Raw genomic sequence first — 19275 nt, 5'->3', positions numbered from 1 at the left:
CCCCCTTCTGTTAGTGATATATCTTGACAAGGTTGCAGGACAAAACGGTGGATGTAGCTTGGATTGCAAGGGATCCTTCTCATTTGGTCAAGAGTGACTGATGATTGTGATGATGATCGTTCATGCACTGTTTTTTTTTTATTCCTCCTCTTTACTATTCTCTTATGACTTATAAGCTAGTTTATTTTCTATATATAGATAATGTTAGGTTATTTTTTAAATCTGAAAAGATAAATACTTTTTTTATTAAAAAAATTATCTTAGAAAATATATATTTTTATATTTATGTTTGTATTTCTTCAACTAAATAAATTACTTATTCTTCTTATTTTTATCTTTTTATATTAAAATATCAACCAAATTAACCGGCCTTTAGATAGATTTAATTTCAATACAATAAAGATTATTAACAAAAAAAAAAACTAAAGGAGAATGGTGTTTATTGTAGCCCTCCTTCTATAATACTCTTGAATAATATTTTTTTAATTTTAATTTTATTATTTAATATTAAATTTATTGGAGATTAGGTTACATGATTTTTTTAATTTATTTTTACGAGGTTATTCTAGACTTATGATCTAGACCACGAGTTTGATAAGTTAATTAGTTTATTTGAGTTCTTTTTTTTTCTAATTAATTTTTTTTTTAATTTCATTTTTCAATATTAGATTAATAAAAAAATAGACTTCATGATTTATTTTGGTCTGTTTTATATGAGGTTATCAAATTCTCATGATTCGGGACACGGGTTTAGCAGGTTAATCCTAAGTGGTATGAATTGTTTTTTTATGCCTTTTTTTAATCGATTTTTTTTCAATTTCATCCTTTAACACCGAGTTGATTGTGAATTGAACTTTATAATATGTTTTGATTTTTTATTAGTTTATCTCAGTCTTATAACTCCTGGTTGCAGGGTAGACAGGTTAATCTGGGTTGACCCAAGTCATTTTTTGAGTTATTTTTTTAATTAATTTTTTTTTATTTTATTCTTTAACATTGAGTTTATTAAAAAATAAGTTTCATAATTTATTTTAATTAACTATTTATGAGATTTAATATATGAATTAGCAGACTAATCTAAATTGATCTAAATGGATTTAATATAATGTTGTTTTAATGTTTATTAAAAAAACTCATATTAAATATATGTTTTAATTTAAATTATATTTTTACTTTTTATCTAATTTATTTTTAAACTAACCAAGATAATGGAGACACTTCAAATTAATTTTCACAAGATTTATTTATTTTTATTAAAAAAAATATTAACTACGTTAAGATATTTTTTTTTGACGTTAAGAAAAGTGCAAGTACTAACAAAGACGGTCTTATAAGCAGCCACCTCTTACTTTGCCTGTTTCAGAACTGAACCAGCATAGGTGGCTAAACTCTTCTTGCTTCTTCCTATCCCCGCGCTTCTCTCTCTCTCTCTCAAAGCTGTGTACTTTTGGGTGGTTGTTTGGTCTCAATTTGTGCTTCAAACATTGGCTCCTACATACTAACTTTAATGGAATTTCTCTTTTGTTTGTTTTTGACTCTTTAATTTCCTCAGGTGCTCCTTTTTTCTTTTTCCATTTTCAACTACTGTTCTTTCCCTTCTTTTTATGATCATTAAAGATTATAACTTTTATGCTTGGTTCTATCCAAGTTTCTTGATTTGAAGTGGGTTTCTTTACTGTTTCCGCTGCAGCCTGTTCAAATTTGATTCTTGTGAGCTTGGTCTGTGCCTTGATGGAATTCCCTGATTCTTGTTTTATGAATTTTTTCCTCTTTAATTAATTCCTCTGTAATTATTCGTAAAAAAAAAAAAAATTTCTCTTGTAGTATACTGTTGGCAAATTCTTTGTTTAATTGACTGGTTGCTTAAAGTCTACAACCTGTTGGCATCAATTAATTAAGCAATTCTCACTCTTAGACTTTTATAATGTTTGCTTTCACGCATCAATTTTGAAGATGATGATCGTGTTCTAGGTGGATTATATGCTTAAAAAGGTTTGAGTTTTACTTGTATTCTGCTAACCACTGTCAATAATTTATAATTTTCAGAAGAGTTTACTCGATAGCTAGTCTTTAGGGATGATATGCCTCTTCAAGTTCTTTTAGGGTAGGCTGCATGATGTTTTAACTTTGGATGGTTTCAAAATTTTACTTCAGGAGTTTAATTCGACTTTAAGTACCGTTGATATTAGATCACTTGAGTTCTTTTTTGGAAAGTTTCTTCATATTTTCAATCTAGTTTTGAATGCTTTGGAGAACATAATTCTTGATAAATGTCCACTTAGGTTTTTGTTCAAGTCCAGGTTGCTTGTTATAGGGAATTTCCCTCTCTTTCTCTTTGTGTTTTTTTTTTTTTGCTAATCACTACTCAACATGATATCAGTTTTGGTTTGCAATGTGTTAACATCTTCAACATTTTGATTTTGATTGCCATTATAATTACTTAGGGGTATCTTAGGACATTTCACTTCTATCATATATTTCCGTAGAGAGATTGTTAGCTGAATTCATTGGGGGCCTTTGCACGAGCTCTATCCTTGCTAAATATCATGAGCTTCGATATTTTGTATGTGATGACTAGAATACCATGAAAACGTATCTGGGATATTATCACGTCTTTCAAATTAGAATTTCAGGGTTTATTTTGTTCGCTTACATTTCCCTCTACATTGTCTGATAAATGGCAGGTCAGGAAATTCTTTTTCTGCCAGTCATGGATACTAATTCACATCTTAACGATCAGAAAGAAAAACCAAGTCTTGTCGTTGAGGTAAATTTTGCAGCTTCATGCTTGTGTGTTATTCATCGCCTTTTACAATGAAATTCCTGTTCTTCCATTATTGACTCTTGAAATTGTGGTGGTTTAGGTTGCTAATTTAGAAAAACAGCTGTGGGCATTAATCCATACAAAAGGTCTACTGGACTCCAATGTTCAAGACTTGTACCGAAAAATCTGCTCTGGTTATGAGAAAATAATCCTTAGTGATCACAAACTGGGGGACCTTCAAGATACTGAATATTCTTTGTGGAAGCTTCACTACAGACATATTGATGAATATCGTAAAAGAATGAAGAGAAATTCTGCTAATGGAGACACTACAACATTTGCGACACCACAAAGTGTGGTCGCTGCACAGAGAAGTAGTGACAACCATGTAGTTGGATTTAAGTCATTTCTGTCTAAAGCAACTGAATTTTACCAAAATCTGATCTTCAAAATCAAAAGATATTATGATCTCCCTGAAGATTTTTCCTTCCTTAGAAGTGGTGGCAACTCTGCTTCTGTTGAGCCAAAGAAAATGCAGAAACTACAATTTTTATGCCATCGCTTTTTAGTTTGTCTTGGGGATTTTGCTAGATACAGAGAACAATGTGAAAAATCTGACGCACAGAATCACAATTGGTCAGTTGCAGTCGCTCATTACTTGGAAGCAACAATAATTTGGCCAGACAGTGGAAACCCCCAAAATCAGGTATATTCATGCTACTTCCTTGTTATGATATCAGTGGGGAAACTTAGAAAATGTCCTCAGTCTTGAGAACTCATGGCTTTTAGAACTTTTTATACTTATAAAAGCTACTGTCGTGGTTTGTATATATATGCATATAACCGACTATGTTCATTTTTAGTTGGCAGTGTTGGCAATATATGTTGGTGATGAGTTCCTTGCTTTGTATCACTGCATAAGAAGTTTAGCTGTTAAAGATCCTTTCCCTGATGCATGGAACAACCTTATTTTACTGTTTGAAAGAGTAAGACTCAAGCTCATGTTCCTATTTTCTTTTTCCTTTTTTTCTAAATACTATCACCTACATTGCTATTGCTGCCGATTTTTTTTTCTTGGTGGTTCTCAGTTGGTTCTGTGGTCTTTCAGAACAGGGCGTCCCATTTGCAATACCTTTCCAGTGAGGCCAGCTTTGATTTCTTACAACCATCTGAATGTAGTGTCCAGACTAAAGTACAATCCACTAATGATTTGTTGAATTGCAAGCCTTTGAAAGCTGAAGATGAAGGCTCAAGGGAGACAAATTTATGGTCTCTTATCATTAGAACAATAAGTTTCTTGTTCATAACAGCCAGGTACTCCTTGAAGAACATTTTGCTTCTACTAAACAGGTCTAGGGTTCCTGTCTAGATTTACTTGTGTAATCATCTTTAATGACTCGTTCTTAATCTGTTATGGGTAGCATGTGCTATGATGTCTTCTGGTTCCTACAGTAAATTTTCACCACTCTGTTGGTAAAATGCTTGATATGCTAATTGATATGGAATTATCTATCTGGAGTAGTCTCCTTGATAATTGTTCTGTTATCATCGTTTATAAAATTGAACTTTTGTCTTAGGTGTAAGAATTTTTTATTAGGCATTACCATAAATTCCGAGCCAACAGAATAAATGTTTATGTTTGAAATTTTGGACAGAAACTAAAACTGTATTACGAGGATTATTAGCTGAACAGATCAATGCATCCTTTCTTCTGAAATATGCTGTCACATTTCTAATTAAAGGTTTTTATTATTATATGCATTGCATTCTGCAAGTACCACTTCCACCATATGGCATGCTGATCTGAATTTTTGCTAACTTCTTAATAATATTATCCTCTGATGAACTCCTTACTTTACAAAAGATGGTTGTATACATTACTAATTGCTTATTCAATGTGTGGCAGTTTTGAGGATTTTCCTTGTACTTTTGCATCTACCATTAAAGAGGTCGATGTGTTGATGGCACTAGATGATGCAAAGCTAGAAGCTGCAATGGAGTCATATCAGCATATGAATTCAGCCAGGACTGGTCCTTTTAGAACCCTTCAATGTGTCTCAGTATTCATCTTTGTCATTGAGAATCTAATAAATAGCCCGGACAGAAAAGATTCAAAGGATAGAACTGAAGCACAGCAGCTTTTGTTAACACAAGCTGCATTGACTGCTTCGTTCATCTTCATGGGACGCCTTACTGGTAGATGTTTGAAGGTAGTTTTGTTGGACTCTTGCCCACTTTTACCAGCTTTACTCATTTACGTGGAGTGGTTGGCGAGTATTCTTGATGAACTAGAAACATATGGATCTGATGATAAAAGTACAAGCGCCATGTGTTATTTTTTTGGTGAGTTTCTTAAACTTCTGAAGCGGTTTGATGTTAATAGTAGTGAATTCGAGCCTCCACGCAGCGTTGCCCTTTGGGAAGACTATGAGTTGAGAGGCTTTGCACCATTAGCTCGTTCACAGGTGCCATTGGATTTTGCAAATCATTGGGGACACAGAAACAGTTGCAAAAAAGGAACTCAATACCGTGCTAACCGCATTATTAATGCCGCAATAAAGATTGCAGACAGATCAAACAGTAATCACAAGTGGATCTTCTATGATCAATCTGGAAGAAATTTTTCTGTTGGAGGATCAGATAAATTTCCAGACAGGAAAGAGTCTGAAAAGACGGAGTCTGCTAGTGCTGTTGTTCAAGAGAAAGTGCCAGATCAGCAAATTTTCCATTTTACAGAAAAAAGCGAGAAAGCTATTCTCGAGGAGAAACCAAGTAGCCCTTTTATGAATGGAAAATCTGTTTCCTTGGAAGAGGAAGAAGTAATTCTCTTCAAGCCTCTCACAAGATACAATTCTGCACCGCTTTATAGCTCTATAACCTCTAATGATCAAACACCTTCTGAAGACACTGGGGACAAAATTGTACCTGCCGATGAATGCTTGCGACGTGCTACATCACTACTAATAGCACAATACCAGGGCCAGGGTGACCCTTCGGCATTCCATTCTGACCTCACTAATTTCAGGTGCAACAAACCAATGAAAAAGCAGGAGCCTATTGTAAAGGATACAGTAGAACACCTGCTCTCAGAAGCCTCTATCTCTCATTGGACTCCCTCTCTCAGCACCTCCATTTCTGCTGGGCCTCCCTCACTCAATGCCTGGGTCCTCAATAGAGGTTTGAGCAATGAAAGGGTGAAAGGTAAAAGTGACATGAGTAAACATAGCTTGGCACCTATTCAGGAAATAGCTTCAGCATCCATGAATGATCTCTGTATCAGTGAAACTGACTCTGTAATTAGTTTGGGCCATGAATCTATGACCCCACATCACTCTTTTCGTCCTTATTCAGCTCCAGTGCCTTCTGCCCCATTTCTTCCAGATGATGCTGTGCTGCTCAATGGCAGTCAATCTACTTTCACTGACTTCAATAGCTCAGGAACCATCACCAGAACGAATTCTAATTATTTTGAGACACCTCAAGTGAGTGGCTATTTGAATTGGACTGGTTCTCATCAACCACTTGATTATGGTCCTGGAATTCCAGGATTCATGGATGCATACACACCAGTGCGTAGAATGACTTCTTCTGAATGGCTTCGTCAGTACAGGGAAAGTCAGAATCTCCAGCGAAGCACTAGTCACATATGGCCAGTTCATTCGTATGCTATTGGGAACACTGGAAACTTCCATGACATGTCCAGCTCTGGTCTTTTCGATCAGCGGGGAATTCCTTGGGCTTCTAACCAATTGATTTATGAAGGGAGCCCTCCATTGCATCCAGGTTTTTCTCCTGTTTATGAAACCGTTGATCAAAGGAACAAATTCATTTATGGTTACCAAAGACCGAGCCCTTATGGATGTGGTGTCACGAATGAGCCAGAGCCACTCTTGCAGTATCTCAAGGAGAAAGAATGGCTGCTCCAGCAGGATCCGACATTGAGAGGTCCTACGTATATGGGAAGTTGAAACTGCCATACAAAACAGTCAATATGAGCACTGAACATGGCTGCATACCTTTGTTGGAGCTGCAGTCAGCATGTTAATGATCCGTAGGCCGCAACTCTGATTTGTTAGTTGTTAACATTTATGTGTCTATGTGTATGTATATGCATATATTTAGCCATTCCTCCAAAAGAAGAATAGCTCTTAAGAAAGTGTGCAGATAAATTTCAGCCGTGTAGGAATCGTATATATATAGTTTGTCAAAATTGACATGTTGTATCAGTATCAGATAGTATCTGCCCTGTTATGTATACAGGGCAGTGAAGAGAATGCTCAGAAACTTTTAACTTAAGAATTCATTTCAATTGTTAACCTGCAAAGATTGTATCGATCTGCTTTCGTGCTGTTTTTATCACTGATTTTAGAGAACAGCCCTCGACAAAGCTCAAAATGCATGGCTAAGACATCATATCAGCGACCTCGCAAAAACTCTCGAAAACATGGATAACTTCAAATAGGGACCCCATCTATGATGTGATTTTCAATCACACCCCAACTAGTGATTTAATTACTAGTGTTACCCCAAAGCTGATAGCAAAGCAAAAACCCTGATTAAACCGAGAAAACCAAAAAAAAATTACTAAAAAAACCGAACAGTGAAAAAAACCAATTAAACCGATTAAAATTTTGAAAAAACCAGCCGGTTTGGTTTCAGTTTTATAAGTCTGAAACCGAAAAAACCGAACCGAACCCAAACCAAAAAATACTGGAAAAAACCGAGCCAAACCGGTTTGAATCGGTTTTTGTCCTAAAAAACCGAACCGAATCCGATCGGTTTGAACTGGTTTCGGTTTTTTTTTTAAATAAAAAATTCAGTTTAGTTATTTTATTTTTATAAAAACCAAACCGAATCGAAAATAATCACCCCCTAAAGCAGAGCTAACATATGGAGGGAAAATTGACACATTTTATACATTGCTAGATTAATTTGGGTACAATTGAAAGTTTTAACATCGTACAGAGGCATCTGCTGAGATTTAAGGACCTTATTAATCGACTTTGTAGTTTCTAAATTAAAAGTTTATGATTCATCAAACATTTTTAGAACTAACAATATTTATGCTTCAAGTTTAGATTTATCTATACGTATCACTGTCACTTGTGTCTTTCAAGTAGGGTTGTCAATTTCATTTAATAGCTATTTCGTTTTTTAATTAGAATAAAATATTTTGATTTTAAAGCGTTTTAGCATACAGATTTTATTATTCATATATATATATATATATATATAAACAAATATAATTTAAATTCAAAATTAATTAATTATAAATTATATAACACAAACAAAATGTGAAACAAATATAATTGTAAAATTTAAAATATTTCTAAATAGTCAAGATTAAATAGAAGTTTAACTTAAAGTAATTCAATTTAAACAAAATAACAATTTGATTTAAAGATTTTTCAAACTCGAAATGGAATATTTGAAATAAAACTAGAATATTTTAACTGAAATTTATCCGAAAAATCCAGAACAGACTTAAAAATTATTCTATTTTATTTTATTTTTTAAATTAATATAAAATATTTCAACCATTCCAAATAATACAAAACAGAATTCAAGTACTTCCATTGCCATTCCATAGCCAATCTTTAGAACTTCCAGGACACATTGCTTAAAGTATTGCATAATATTGTGTTAACGTAAAATATTTTTTATTTAAAAATATATTAAAATAATATATATATATATATATATTATTTTTTAAAATTTATTTTTGATATTAATATATTAAAACTATTTAAAAATATAAAAAATTAAATTTTTTAATATGCACAACAGTGGAGAAAAAAAAAACTTACCATATTCAATAATATTATATATTTTAAAACGTTTTTGTTTTAATATATTAATGTTTATATACAGAAGAACACAAAAAACACTTTCTTCCTCTTAACTTAATTTTTTTCTTTGACTTAAAAAGTGAATTCTTTTTCTATTGATCAGTTTTCTATCAAATATGAGAGGAAAACAGGAAAACACTTTCGGGTCTAAGGGAGAACAATATTGAGCCATGATATTGTGCCAAAGAACTGTTTAACACGAATCCAAACAGCCTTAGCTTATTAGCCCAGTTCAAAGTATTCAACTTTCAAGTTCGTGTATCCTCTTCCTCTCCATCCCTCTCTCTCTGTAAAGAATTAAAAATCTCAGATCTCAAAAACCCACGATCGATATGGAGAAAGACAAACAATCAGACATATCTTCAGCACAAGCAGTCTTACTTGGAGCATTAGCACCTGGGGTTAACGTATGCTGTACTATTATTATCGCCGTACCATTGTTGCATTACTATGCAATCATATTGACCTTTTTTTTTGTCGTTGTTCGAATTTCAGGGTCCAACATGGAACACATTGAAATCAGCATTTTTGCTGTTGGGTTTGTGTCTTGCTATGATGCTTGTCTTAGCTTTCTCTTCCAGCGACTCTTCTTTGGTAATTCATGTTGGGTTTCTTGTCACAATCACAGCTACCCTCTTCTTGCTTCTTAGCTGGTAATCTATTTCTTTTCTTAAAAATATCCTAACTTTGTTGAATTGAAACATGGGTTATTGTTTCTTAGATTGATTTGCTTTTGATTTTGGGACTTCTGTTTAGAGTACGCATAAGACCATTGTTTTGTTTTATTTTTTTGTATATGATTCCTTAAAAATGATTATTGCTTAAGCTTTTAATATTTATCTATGTTTGTTTTTTGCATCTTGATCCAATTAGTTTTGCCAGGCCTACAATTCTAACCTTAACTTATCCTCTTTTTTTTCTTTTACCAGTAATAAAATTTGTAGTATATTTTCGCAAGCTTCAGGATAATTTTCCTTAACAATGTTTTATGGTGGTCAGTAAATTCTAGTATCTATCGGTAAGGAATGTAATTGTTGCAAGGTCCCTTATGGGATAAGGCAGTTGATATAGGTTGTTGATAAAACCACCATGGGAATGGAGCCCCTTTGATAGAGCTTAGATGATTGGATTATTAGTTTATATGGTTTGTGACGATTTATTGAGCATGAACATCAGTGTTGGGCTCTGGAAGCATAGTTTTGGTTGTGCAGCTCATTTTCCCACTTGGTCTGTTTGAGGCGTGATTGTTAAGTATTGGATCTTCGATGTATTGTCAAAAAAGTGTCATCAGGGATGAAAAACACATCTTTAAGCTAAAGGGTAGAGAGATCTGCTGCATACATGTCATTTATAAGATTAAAATGCATGAATATATCAACATGGCATATCTGTTGCCCCATTTCTTTCCTGCACAAAGAGGATCTTGCCTAAGAACAATAGTTGGCCTGCAAATCTGAACATCCCAAACATTTCTCTATCTTCTTTAGGGTTTGAGGAAATGGTGCTTGCTATGCCTTTTGGATTCTACGACCTGTGCAGTATTGTGTTTGCATCTAACAACCCATATGGTGTCAAGTCATGGTTATAACACATGATTTTGAATAGAAATTGATTGCTCTTTACTCAAGATTGCTAGTTCCTTGCTTGGAAGTAGATTGATTAAATTCATTCTATATGCACTGTCTTTATGCAGTCTAAACTGCTCACAGCAGTAGTTTTCTAGAAGAGGTTAAAAAAAACTAGAAATATTTGCCAATTTCCCCTGATTGATTTTTTAAACTGGCTCTAGTTGGAAAGCACTCTGGAACTCCAATTGTACTGCCTTAAAACTGTGTTAGAAAATCATGGGTATGGGTTTTCTATCCAATAACTGTTTGCAGCTGGGGCACAGCATCTGTTTGGTGCACGGATTTTTTATGCACCTTATGTGCTAGTGGATCTATCTGAAAATAAAATGATGATCCTTGCATGTTGGAATAAGAGGGCTTTCATCATCTGAGTTTTCTTATGGGCTTTTAGTGATTTCTTGACTCCGTGTAATTTAGCTGCCTAGATCGCCATTTAATTTGACTCTCGAATGATACATGCACGCTCTAAGTAGCAAGCAAGGTTTTCACTTGGGTGAGTTGATGGTGGTGCTTCTAAAGTGTCATTGGGGGCATTTACCCTTTATACATGTGCATGATTTAAATATGCTAAGAAGGAAGACCCTGAAGTTATGCTTGTTTCATTATGACCTTTATGGAATTCATCTTTGGGATGTAGTTGATTAGCCTCTCCTATTTGAAAAACCACCCCAATGAGCAAAATCATTTTTCAAATATAGCTGATAACACATTTTCAAGTTGTAAGCTTTCTAAAGCAGTTACATTCATCTGCAGGTTTCTTTCACAGACGGGTCTGGTTTCAATTGAACATCAAATGCGAGAAATGGATTTGGTGCCCAAAGATCAGGGAGCTAAGCAAAAAGAGACGTGATGTTTTTCTTAATATATATATATATATATATATCACATTAGAATTGAAGGCATAACAAAGAAAGATATTTCAAGACTTCATCACCATCTAAAGGAAAAGATGGTTACAATATTCTCTACATTCATTCAGAGAGAGAAGAGAAGAAAAGAGTGAAGGAACAGCAATCAAAGCATCACAGGTCTCCGCCCATGATTTCATGTGGAAATCTCGTCAGCCATCTTTGCTGCTATCATGTACTTCCTTCTTCCTTCTTCTCCTTATCTTTGTTTTTTTTGGACTTGATGAAGCAGAAACATGAGCAACATGGCAAATGAAACAAGAGCTTCATCTCTTTCAAGTTCCTGTGATTTCAGTTTTTGGAAAACCTGGTATATATATTATCCTAAACAGGAGCTCCTGCCCTGTTTTTTTAACCTTTCTTTTATTCATTTATTATCCCTCTGGATGCCATTCCTATCTTTACAGATGTAAAGATGCTTAACTTCAATTTCATATCGATGGCCATTGGTTTCTTATACTTCTTTATTTGGGTCATGTTGCATCAAGAAAAAGAGAGGGATTCGATTTGCAATTACCTTTCTTCAAAGAAATGCTTTCTAGGTTACAATTTTGATTCGGAATGGGTTTACGGTTTTGATTCCATTTAAGTGTGGAACAATCTAGGGGTCAACTCCTAAACGAATGATGATTATTGGATAAATGTCATCTGATGCTGTCAATGAAGTGTCTGTAATCATGTTTCAGCCGGAGTATTTTTTTAAAAATTAATTTTTTTATATTTTTAAATTGTGTAAATATCAAAAATAAATTTTAAAAAATATAAAAATATATTATTTTAATATATTTCCAATCAAAAAACATTTTAAAAAGTAATCGTTATTATTATTTCAAACACCTTCTACATGCATAAACACCTTCTAAATGCATGAGCGCTATGAGGACTGGGTAACGATAAATATTTTAGGTTAAACTAGGTTAAAAACTTACAAAAGTTTACATGAGACATTAAACTTGGGTCTTTGTTTCTATGTTTTGTTGCGGGATATATGTTATTATTATATATAAAAAATATGAGTTAAAATATTTGAAATGAAGATTAAAAATATGATATCATTATATATGTCGCACGCGTGTAATATTGCAATTATCATCCTTTAAGATTAGGATATCTTTGGTAATGAGAGAAAAAACAAGAAATTATTGTTTCTTATCAATAAAAGAGGGATGAAGTCACCTTCTAGTAGTTTGGTCACTAATAACCTTAATTGTTTTTAGAGTCTAGATAAGGGCATTGCTTGTGTATAGGAAGGATGTATCGCTCCTAATACACTTTACCTAAAGTAATCTATATTGTTTGTTTGTTTGATATAAATTTAGTTATTATTGTGTTTCTAATCATTGGTCTATCTAAGATTTATGAAAAGTTCTTCTCGATAAGGAGGTTTTTATTTTCTTAGGTTAAAACCTAACCGTTTCAATGTAATTTTTTTTTTATTCAATATCGAGAATATGTCTTATGTATAAGTTCATAATTTTGTATATTAAAAGAGAACAAAAAATTTTTGGTGTTTTTGAAATGTAGGTCAAGTTCTAATGGATTTAGTAAATTGGTTTTTAAATCCCAAATGCATGTAAAATAAAAAATAACTATTTTTTTGGTGAATTTTCAACATGATAAAACATGCAAATTTAATTTTTAAGAGACATGGTCATATGCAAATTAAAATAAAATTATATTTTTTTAAAAAAGGTTTTTTGTTGTTGTTTTTGTAGAAGGCAAACGATTTGTTTAATACCGAAAAAACACCTCACGTGTAAGTTACAATTCTAAATATTAAATACATGAGAATAGAAAAGAGTGGGGAATTAAATGCAAAATGATATTTCAAAAATTAAAATTTTATAAAAAAAATGTATGAATACTGTGTTTGGCAAAATAAAAATAAAATGTTTTTATCAAAGTTATTTTAACCATGATATCAATTCATAAACTCAAAACCGAACAACGCTAGACATCTACACAAATCTTATTAGTTTTATGAATTTATATTAAAATTTCATGCTAATTCAAATAAATCAACATCAATCCAAGAACAAAACATGAAAGAAGATTTAATCTTCAAATCAACATAAACTCAAACCTAAAAATAAAATCACAATTCAATACAAATTATCAAATAAAAACACAAGTGAATTCAAGTTAAATAATGTGTCCGAACAATCTAAATTATACATAATAATAAGTAAATTATCTTAAATTTTATAATGTTATAGTAATTTGTCCAAAAATAATATGAGTTTATAGATCTTCTGAGGCGTTTGAAATGTCCATACAGTAAGAAGGAAGACCATGAAGCTATGCTCGTTTCATTATGACCTTCATGGAATTCATCTTTGGGATGTAGTTGATTAACCTCTCCTATTTGAAAAACCACTCCAATGATCAAAATCATTTTTCAATATAGCTGATAAGACATTTTCAAGTTGTAAGCTTTCTAAAGCAGTTGCATTCATCTGCAGGTTTCTTTCACAGACGGGTCTGGTTTCAATTGAACATCAAATGCGAGAAATGGATTTGGTGCCAGAAGATCAGGGAGCTAAGCACAAAGAGACGTGATGTTTTTCGTAATATATATATATATATATATCACATTAGAATTGAAGGCATAACAAAGAAAGATATTTCAAGACTTCACCACCATCTAAAGGAAAAGATGGTTACAATATTCTCTACATTCATTCAGAGAGAGAAGAGAAGAAAAGAGTGAAGGAACAGCAATCAAAGCATCACAGGTCTCCGCCCATGATTTCATGTGGAAATCTCGTCAGCCATCTTTGCTGCTATCATGTACTTCCTTCTTCCTTCTTCTCCTTATCTTTGTTTTTTTTGGACTTGATGAAGCAGAAACATGAGCAACATGGCAAATGAAACAAGAACTTCATCTCTTTCAAGTTCCTGTGATTTCAGTTTTTGGAAAATCTGGTATATATATTATCCTAAACAGGAGCTCCTGCCTTGTTTTTTTAATCTTTCTTTTATTCATTTATTATCCCTCTGGATGCCATTCCTCTCTTTACAGATGTAAAGATGCTTAACTTCAATTTCATATCGATGGCCATTGGTTTCTTATACTTCTTTATTTGGGTCATGTTGCATCAAGAAAAAGAGAGGGATTCGATTTGCAATTGCCTTTCTTCAAAGAAATGCTTTCTAGTTACAATTTTGATTCGGAATGGGTTTCCGGTTTTGATTCCATATGTTAAAATCTCTCGTGTATATTCATGTTGAACCAGTATTCAATATGATTCTTGACCTAATTAATATTTTGTAGATATATGTTGGTAAATTCTCAAACATATCTAACATTAATAAATAATAAAGTATTATTTCAGATATTTGGAGGTACTTTTAAACGCTCTTATAGAATATCCGAAGCCTCGCTAATGCTTCATTAATAAATTCGAGTTCTTTAAATATTAAAAAAAATTACTTTTTTAAATTTTATAATATGAAACCAAATTTATATAATTCACATGGATAGTAATTGATGAATATTATCATCATTGATGCCATTCAAACCAATATGTAGTTGTAGTTTTGTTTAATACTTATTTTAGTATTTATTATCTATCTATTTAAAGATTAATAGTTAATTATGCATAGTTATATTAGAGTTTTTTTTTCTTAATATATTCATCATGTATCATATCCTAAATTCCAATTTTCAGAACGGATATGTCTGTAATATGGTGTATTGTATTATAGTACATCCTAGTGTTAAAAGAAAATTAATTTTAAAGACATATAATCTTTTTATTTTCTGAGTTTAAATTGATAAATTAAAAGAATTTGTTAAATTATTCTAAATATATTGTGCTTTTAAAATCTTTCATCCATCTGGAAATTCCCTTCATCACCGAATGGAAGTGCATGTTCTTATTTAATTAGCAAGCCTACCATATAAATTGAGGCCCTAATTACTTATATTAGAATTATAGTTCTTCATTGAGGTCCAAGTTCTCCATCCCATCTCTTGTTGATGCCCTGTCCTGAGTAATCATACTCGCACATTTGACACACCCTTTTAAGTCCTTCGGGGTACCTTTATGTCCATTCCACTGAACACAACTGGTATCGGCTCAATTCTGTAAATGAAATGGTTGTTAATTTTACGGATTATATCATTAAATTTAATCATTTATTGTTGTTAATTTTTTAATTATATTTTAATCCTTTATTGTTGTTAATTTTTTAATTATATTATTAAATAAATTGAGATTATTATATTATCGATAACCCAAGTTTCAAGTTTTTTTTTTAAAAAAAAAATTTGCTATCATTACTTGGATATTTTTTTTATAGATAAAAAATAATTCAACTCAAAGTATCGATCAAGCCACTATCTGGTTCCTTCTGATTCTAATTTTGGATCATTAGTCATTAATGGGCAAAATACATAGTTATATATATAGACACGCATTTAATGAGTTGAGTTGAGTTTATGAGTTTATAAGTTTTTTTCTTGGGTTTTTAATTAGCCAATCGCCAATGAAAAAAGCTGGAAAAACAGCTAAGATAAGTCTACAAAAACCATATTTTGAAATTGTTGAAGGAACGTCTATTGGACAGATGTGATCTCCTTTATTAGCATCTTATTGTAATTATATTATTATTATTATTAACAAACACTAAGTTGGGTGTCAAAAACAATGTAGCATTTTTACTGTTGATTATTTCATAAATCACTATGAATTAGAATAATAATTTTTTAAAAAATAATTTGGTCCTTGAATTTTTTTTGTTACACAATTGAGCTTTTTTTTTTATCCCAAATTAGCACCTAATTATGTAATTTTTTGGAAGAAGGGGTTGGATTGAAAGTCATAGGACCAAAGTTAAAATGATGGGTTAAAATAGGTGGTGACTTTAAATTTCATTAAAAAAGTTTATTTTAGTCTCTCATCTTTTTTAGTTTATAGATGGTCGGTCCTTTTAGTTTGAAGAAATTCAATTTTGATATCAAAGTTCATTTCTCTTATTTTTCAACCATTTTTTTATAGGAGGAGAGAAAGAGAGAGGACTCCTAGATTTCAATGTAGAGAGAGAAAATCATCGTTTATATTTATTTTGACCACCAAAATAGTTGAAATTGGTGTCAGTGGATTCTATTCAATGAGAAGAGTCTTATATTGTTTTTTTTTTTTTATCCTTGATATTGCCTAAAAATAAATTTAAGTTGAGGATGAGAAAATTTATTTAGTTTGATTTTGTGATTTGAGGTTTTTTTTTTTTTTAGATTTATTGGGTTGCTAAATTGGTTTCTACATATTCTAGGACTGGTTTTTGTCTGGTTTTGGCTCTAAATGGGTTAAAAAATGGGTTTGTTGAGTTAAAAACTCGTAGGTGACTGGAATCTAAGTTGGAAGACGACGCATCGTCTACCTTGGCATTTGACAAGTCATTTATCTATTTTTTCTTAAAAAAAAGGGTAGATGACCCTTTAATTGAGAAAAAAAAACATATGTCCAAGCGTGCGAGCTCAAGCTATTCCATATCAAAGTCAAACGCATTTGGCTCTTTTTTAGATACAAATTTATGAAATAAAAAATTAACTTGGTTGATTTCATGATCCGGATTGCAAGTTCAATGAGTTAAGCCATAATATCCAAGTGATTGTTCTTTTAGTTTAATGTTTTTTTGTCACTCAATTTTTTTAAAAAATCACCCTTAGTTATCGATGATCTATTTTCTATTTAAATTAAAATTAAGAAAAAAAGTAGTTTCACCCTTTATTATCAAGGATTTGCTTTTGCTATCTCAGTCTCACACGTCTTTTATGGTTTTTTTTTTTAAAAAAATATTTCATACAAAACAAATCACATGCGCTTTATTGTCATATAAGTCTATTAAATGAAAAATAATCCATGGAATAAAAAATTTATTGAATCTGATGGCTTGCATGACTTGCATTAAGAGTTTGGTTGGTTGATTAAAGTTCACTTGTTTTTAAAAAAAAAAAATAAGTTTTTTTTTTAATTTTATCCTTCAATATTGAATTAATTCGAGAATCAACTTCCTGTTTTTTTTTTTTAGATTATCCCCGCAACTTTTACATGTTGACCCAGACTAACCTAAGTTGATCTAATGTGTTTCCTTCTTAATGTTAGATAAAAGTGTCATCTCATATACAATTGCTTTTAAATTCATGATTAAAATCTTTTTTTTTTAAGAAAAAGACATGTTAGCAATACCTAGACGTTTTCTTGTTTGAATTATTTTTTTTACTTCAACCAGTAGCATAGCGTAGGCTAATGGGTTAGTAAAAAAACGACGTCTTGATGTGTTTTTCTTATTCAATGTATATTTTGCACTCTTTCACAAAACACCTTGGATTAAAATAGATAGCCTAGGCCAATGGGCTAGTAAAAAAACTAAGTCTTGATGTGCTTTTCTTATTCAACGTATATTTTGCACTCTTTCACAAAACACCTTGGATTATAATAGTCAATTTTTTAAAAAAAATTAATTAAGTCCTCAAACTTTGTTTTTACATAATTAAACTCCTTTTGAGCCCAAATTAGTGTTTAATTGTTTTTTTTTTTGAATAAATGGTTGAATTGAAAGACCAACAATCAAAGTAAAAACAAAACAAGGAAAATAGGTGGTAACTTTGAATTTTATGCAAAAAGTTCATTTTAGTCCCTTTTTCTTTTTTAAATGATATGTAATCAATCATTTTAGTTGTCAAAAACTCAATTTTAGGGCAAAACTTTATTTTTTTTCATTTTTAAATCCCTAATTTGTTTGAGGAGAGAGAAAGAGAGTTGTCAAATTCTAGTATAGACAGAGAGAGTTATCGTTGACACCTATTCTGACAATTAAAATAGTTGAGATTGGTGTCAACGAGTTCTATTTGGTGATGAGAGTCTTATAGTGGTTGTTTTGAATCTCAATATTACCTAAAAACATATCTAAGTCGAGGTTGAGAAATTTTATTCGATTACATTTTGTGATTTGAACCGTTTTTAGGTTGATTAGTTGGTTTGTAGATGTTCTAAGAGTGTTTATAGGCTATTCTTAGGTTAAAAGGGGTTGAAAATGAGTGTTTTTTTTTTGTAAAACACCCCAAACTCTAATTTTCTGGTCATCACAGTAGTGATCGTAATCTGGGCTGGTAGATGATATGTCATTTGTCATATAAGACGATATGTCGTCTACCAATTTCAAAAGAAAAAATAGAGGTGGATAATAAGTCATCTACCCTTTTATATGAGTAAAAAAAGCTCACGCATGCAGGTCTAGGCTCTTCTTTTCAAAGGCCTAAGGGTGTTGGGCCATAAGCCAGCGTGTTTGGGCTCTTTTTTTATCCTTTTTGTTTTTGTTTTAATTTTATATTTAAGTTAAATATAGATTTATGAAAAATAAAATATTGAACTTGATTGAGTCCATAACATGGATTGAAGGTTTGACAGGCTAAGTTACAACATCCAAGTTATTATTATTATTATTATTATTTTGTTTAATGTATTTTTTGTCCCTTGATTTTAAAAAATATAATTTTACCCTTTGTTATTGATGATTTATTTATTTTATTTAACTTTAAACTAAAAAAATATAATTTTACCATTTGTTATCAATGATTCGTATGATTTGCTTTTGTTATCGTAATCATACATATCTATCATGTTTGTTTTCTTCTTTTTAGAACATATTTCATATAAAAAGATTTTTATGCGCTTCATTGTCATATAAATATATTAAATAAAAAAAATTTGAGATAAAAAATTTATTGAATTTGAGTACTTATATCACTTGTATCATGAGTTTAATTAGTTTCTTAAGTTAATAATTAAAATCTAATTTTAAAAAAGATACAGTAGCAATACATAGGTTTTTCTTGCGTTTGAATTTTTTTTTTTTTTTGTCAAGTAGCGCACTCGAAAGTACTAGTTAACTAACTACACCCTATTTGAATACCAAATATTTTTAATATCCAAGACAAGTTTACTTATTCAACAAGTATAGTTTCATTTTTGGGTATTTTTCTGAATTAGCAATATTTTTTTTTTTGAGAAAATAGCACCAAATTTTTTTTAATTTTGGAAATAACATAACCTGAAAAAAAGCACAGTTCTCACCTGCTATATTTAAAAAAACCATATATAGAAAATGCTTGTGCAATT

At 31.4% G+C, this 19275-nt stretch overlaps 2 protein-coding genes across 5 annotated transcripts; both read left to right on the top strand.

The window, feature by feature from the left end:
- Positions 1 to 1349: 1349 nt before the first annotated feature.
- LOC133699748 (nonsense-mediated mRNA decay factor SMG7-like) lies at positions 1350 to 7088 on the top strand. 4 transcript variants are annotated; one of them, XM_062123174.1, is made up of 6 exons: positions 1350 to 1552; positions 2685 to 2767; positions 2865 to 3470; positions 3628 to 3750; positions 3873 to 4078; positions 4671 to 7088. In XM_062123174.1, exons 2-6 carry the CDS (start codon positions 2711 to 2713, stop codon positions 6730 to 6732), a joined length of 3054 nt encoding a protein of 1017 aa, XP_061979158.1. In that variant the 5' UTR covers positions 1350 to 1552; positions 2685 to 2710; the 3' UTR covers positions 6733 to 7088. The 4 variants fall into 4 exon arrangements, with proteins under 4 accessions (XP_061979158.1, XP_061979160.1, XP_061979159.1 ...); XM_062123176.1 differs by having other exon boundaries at positions 1361 to 1379; XM_062123175.1 differs by lacking the exon at positions 1350 to 1552 and adding an exon at positions 1562 to 1992.
- Positions 7089 to 8678: 1590 nt separating this feature from the next.
- On the top strand, positions 8679 to 11504 carry LOC133698814 (uncharacterized). The gene is made up of 3 exons (XM_062121892.1): positions 8679 to 9020; positions 9109 to 9266; positions 10995 to 11504. Exons 1-3 carry the CDS (start codon positions 8946 to 8948, stop codon positions 11089 to 11091), a joined length of 330 nt encoding a protein of 109 aa, XP_061977876.1. The 5' UTR covers positions 8679 to 8945; the 3' UTR covers positions 11092 to 11504.
- Positions 11505 to 19275: the final 7771 nt, after the last annotated feature.

The sequence above is a fragment of the Populus nigra genome, chromosome 7 (genome assembly GCF_951802175.1).
Source record: "Populus nigra chromosome 7, ddPopNigr1.1, whole genome shotgun sequence".
NCBI lineage: Eukaryota > Viridiplantae > Streptophyta > Magnoliopsida > Malpighiales > Salicaceae > Populus > Populus nigra.
The sequence above is the reverse complement of the archived record's forward strand: the minus strand, read 5'-3'. Positions and strand labels throughout refer to the sequence as shown.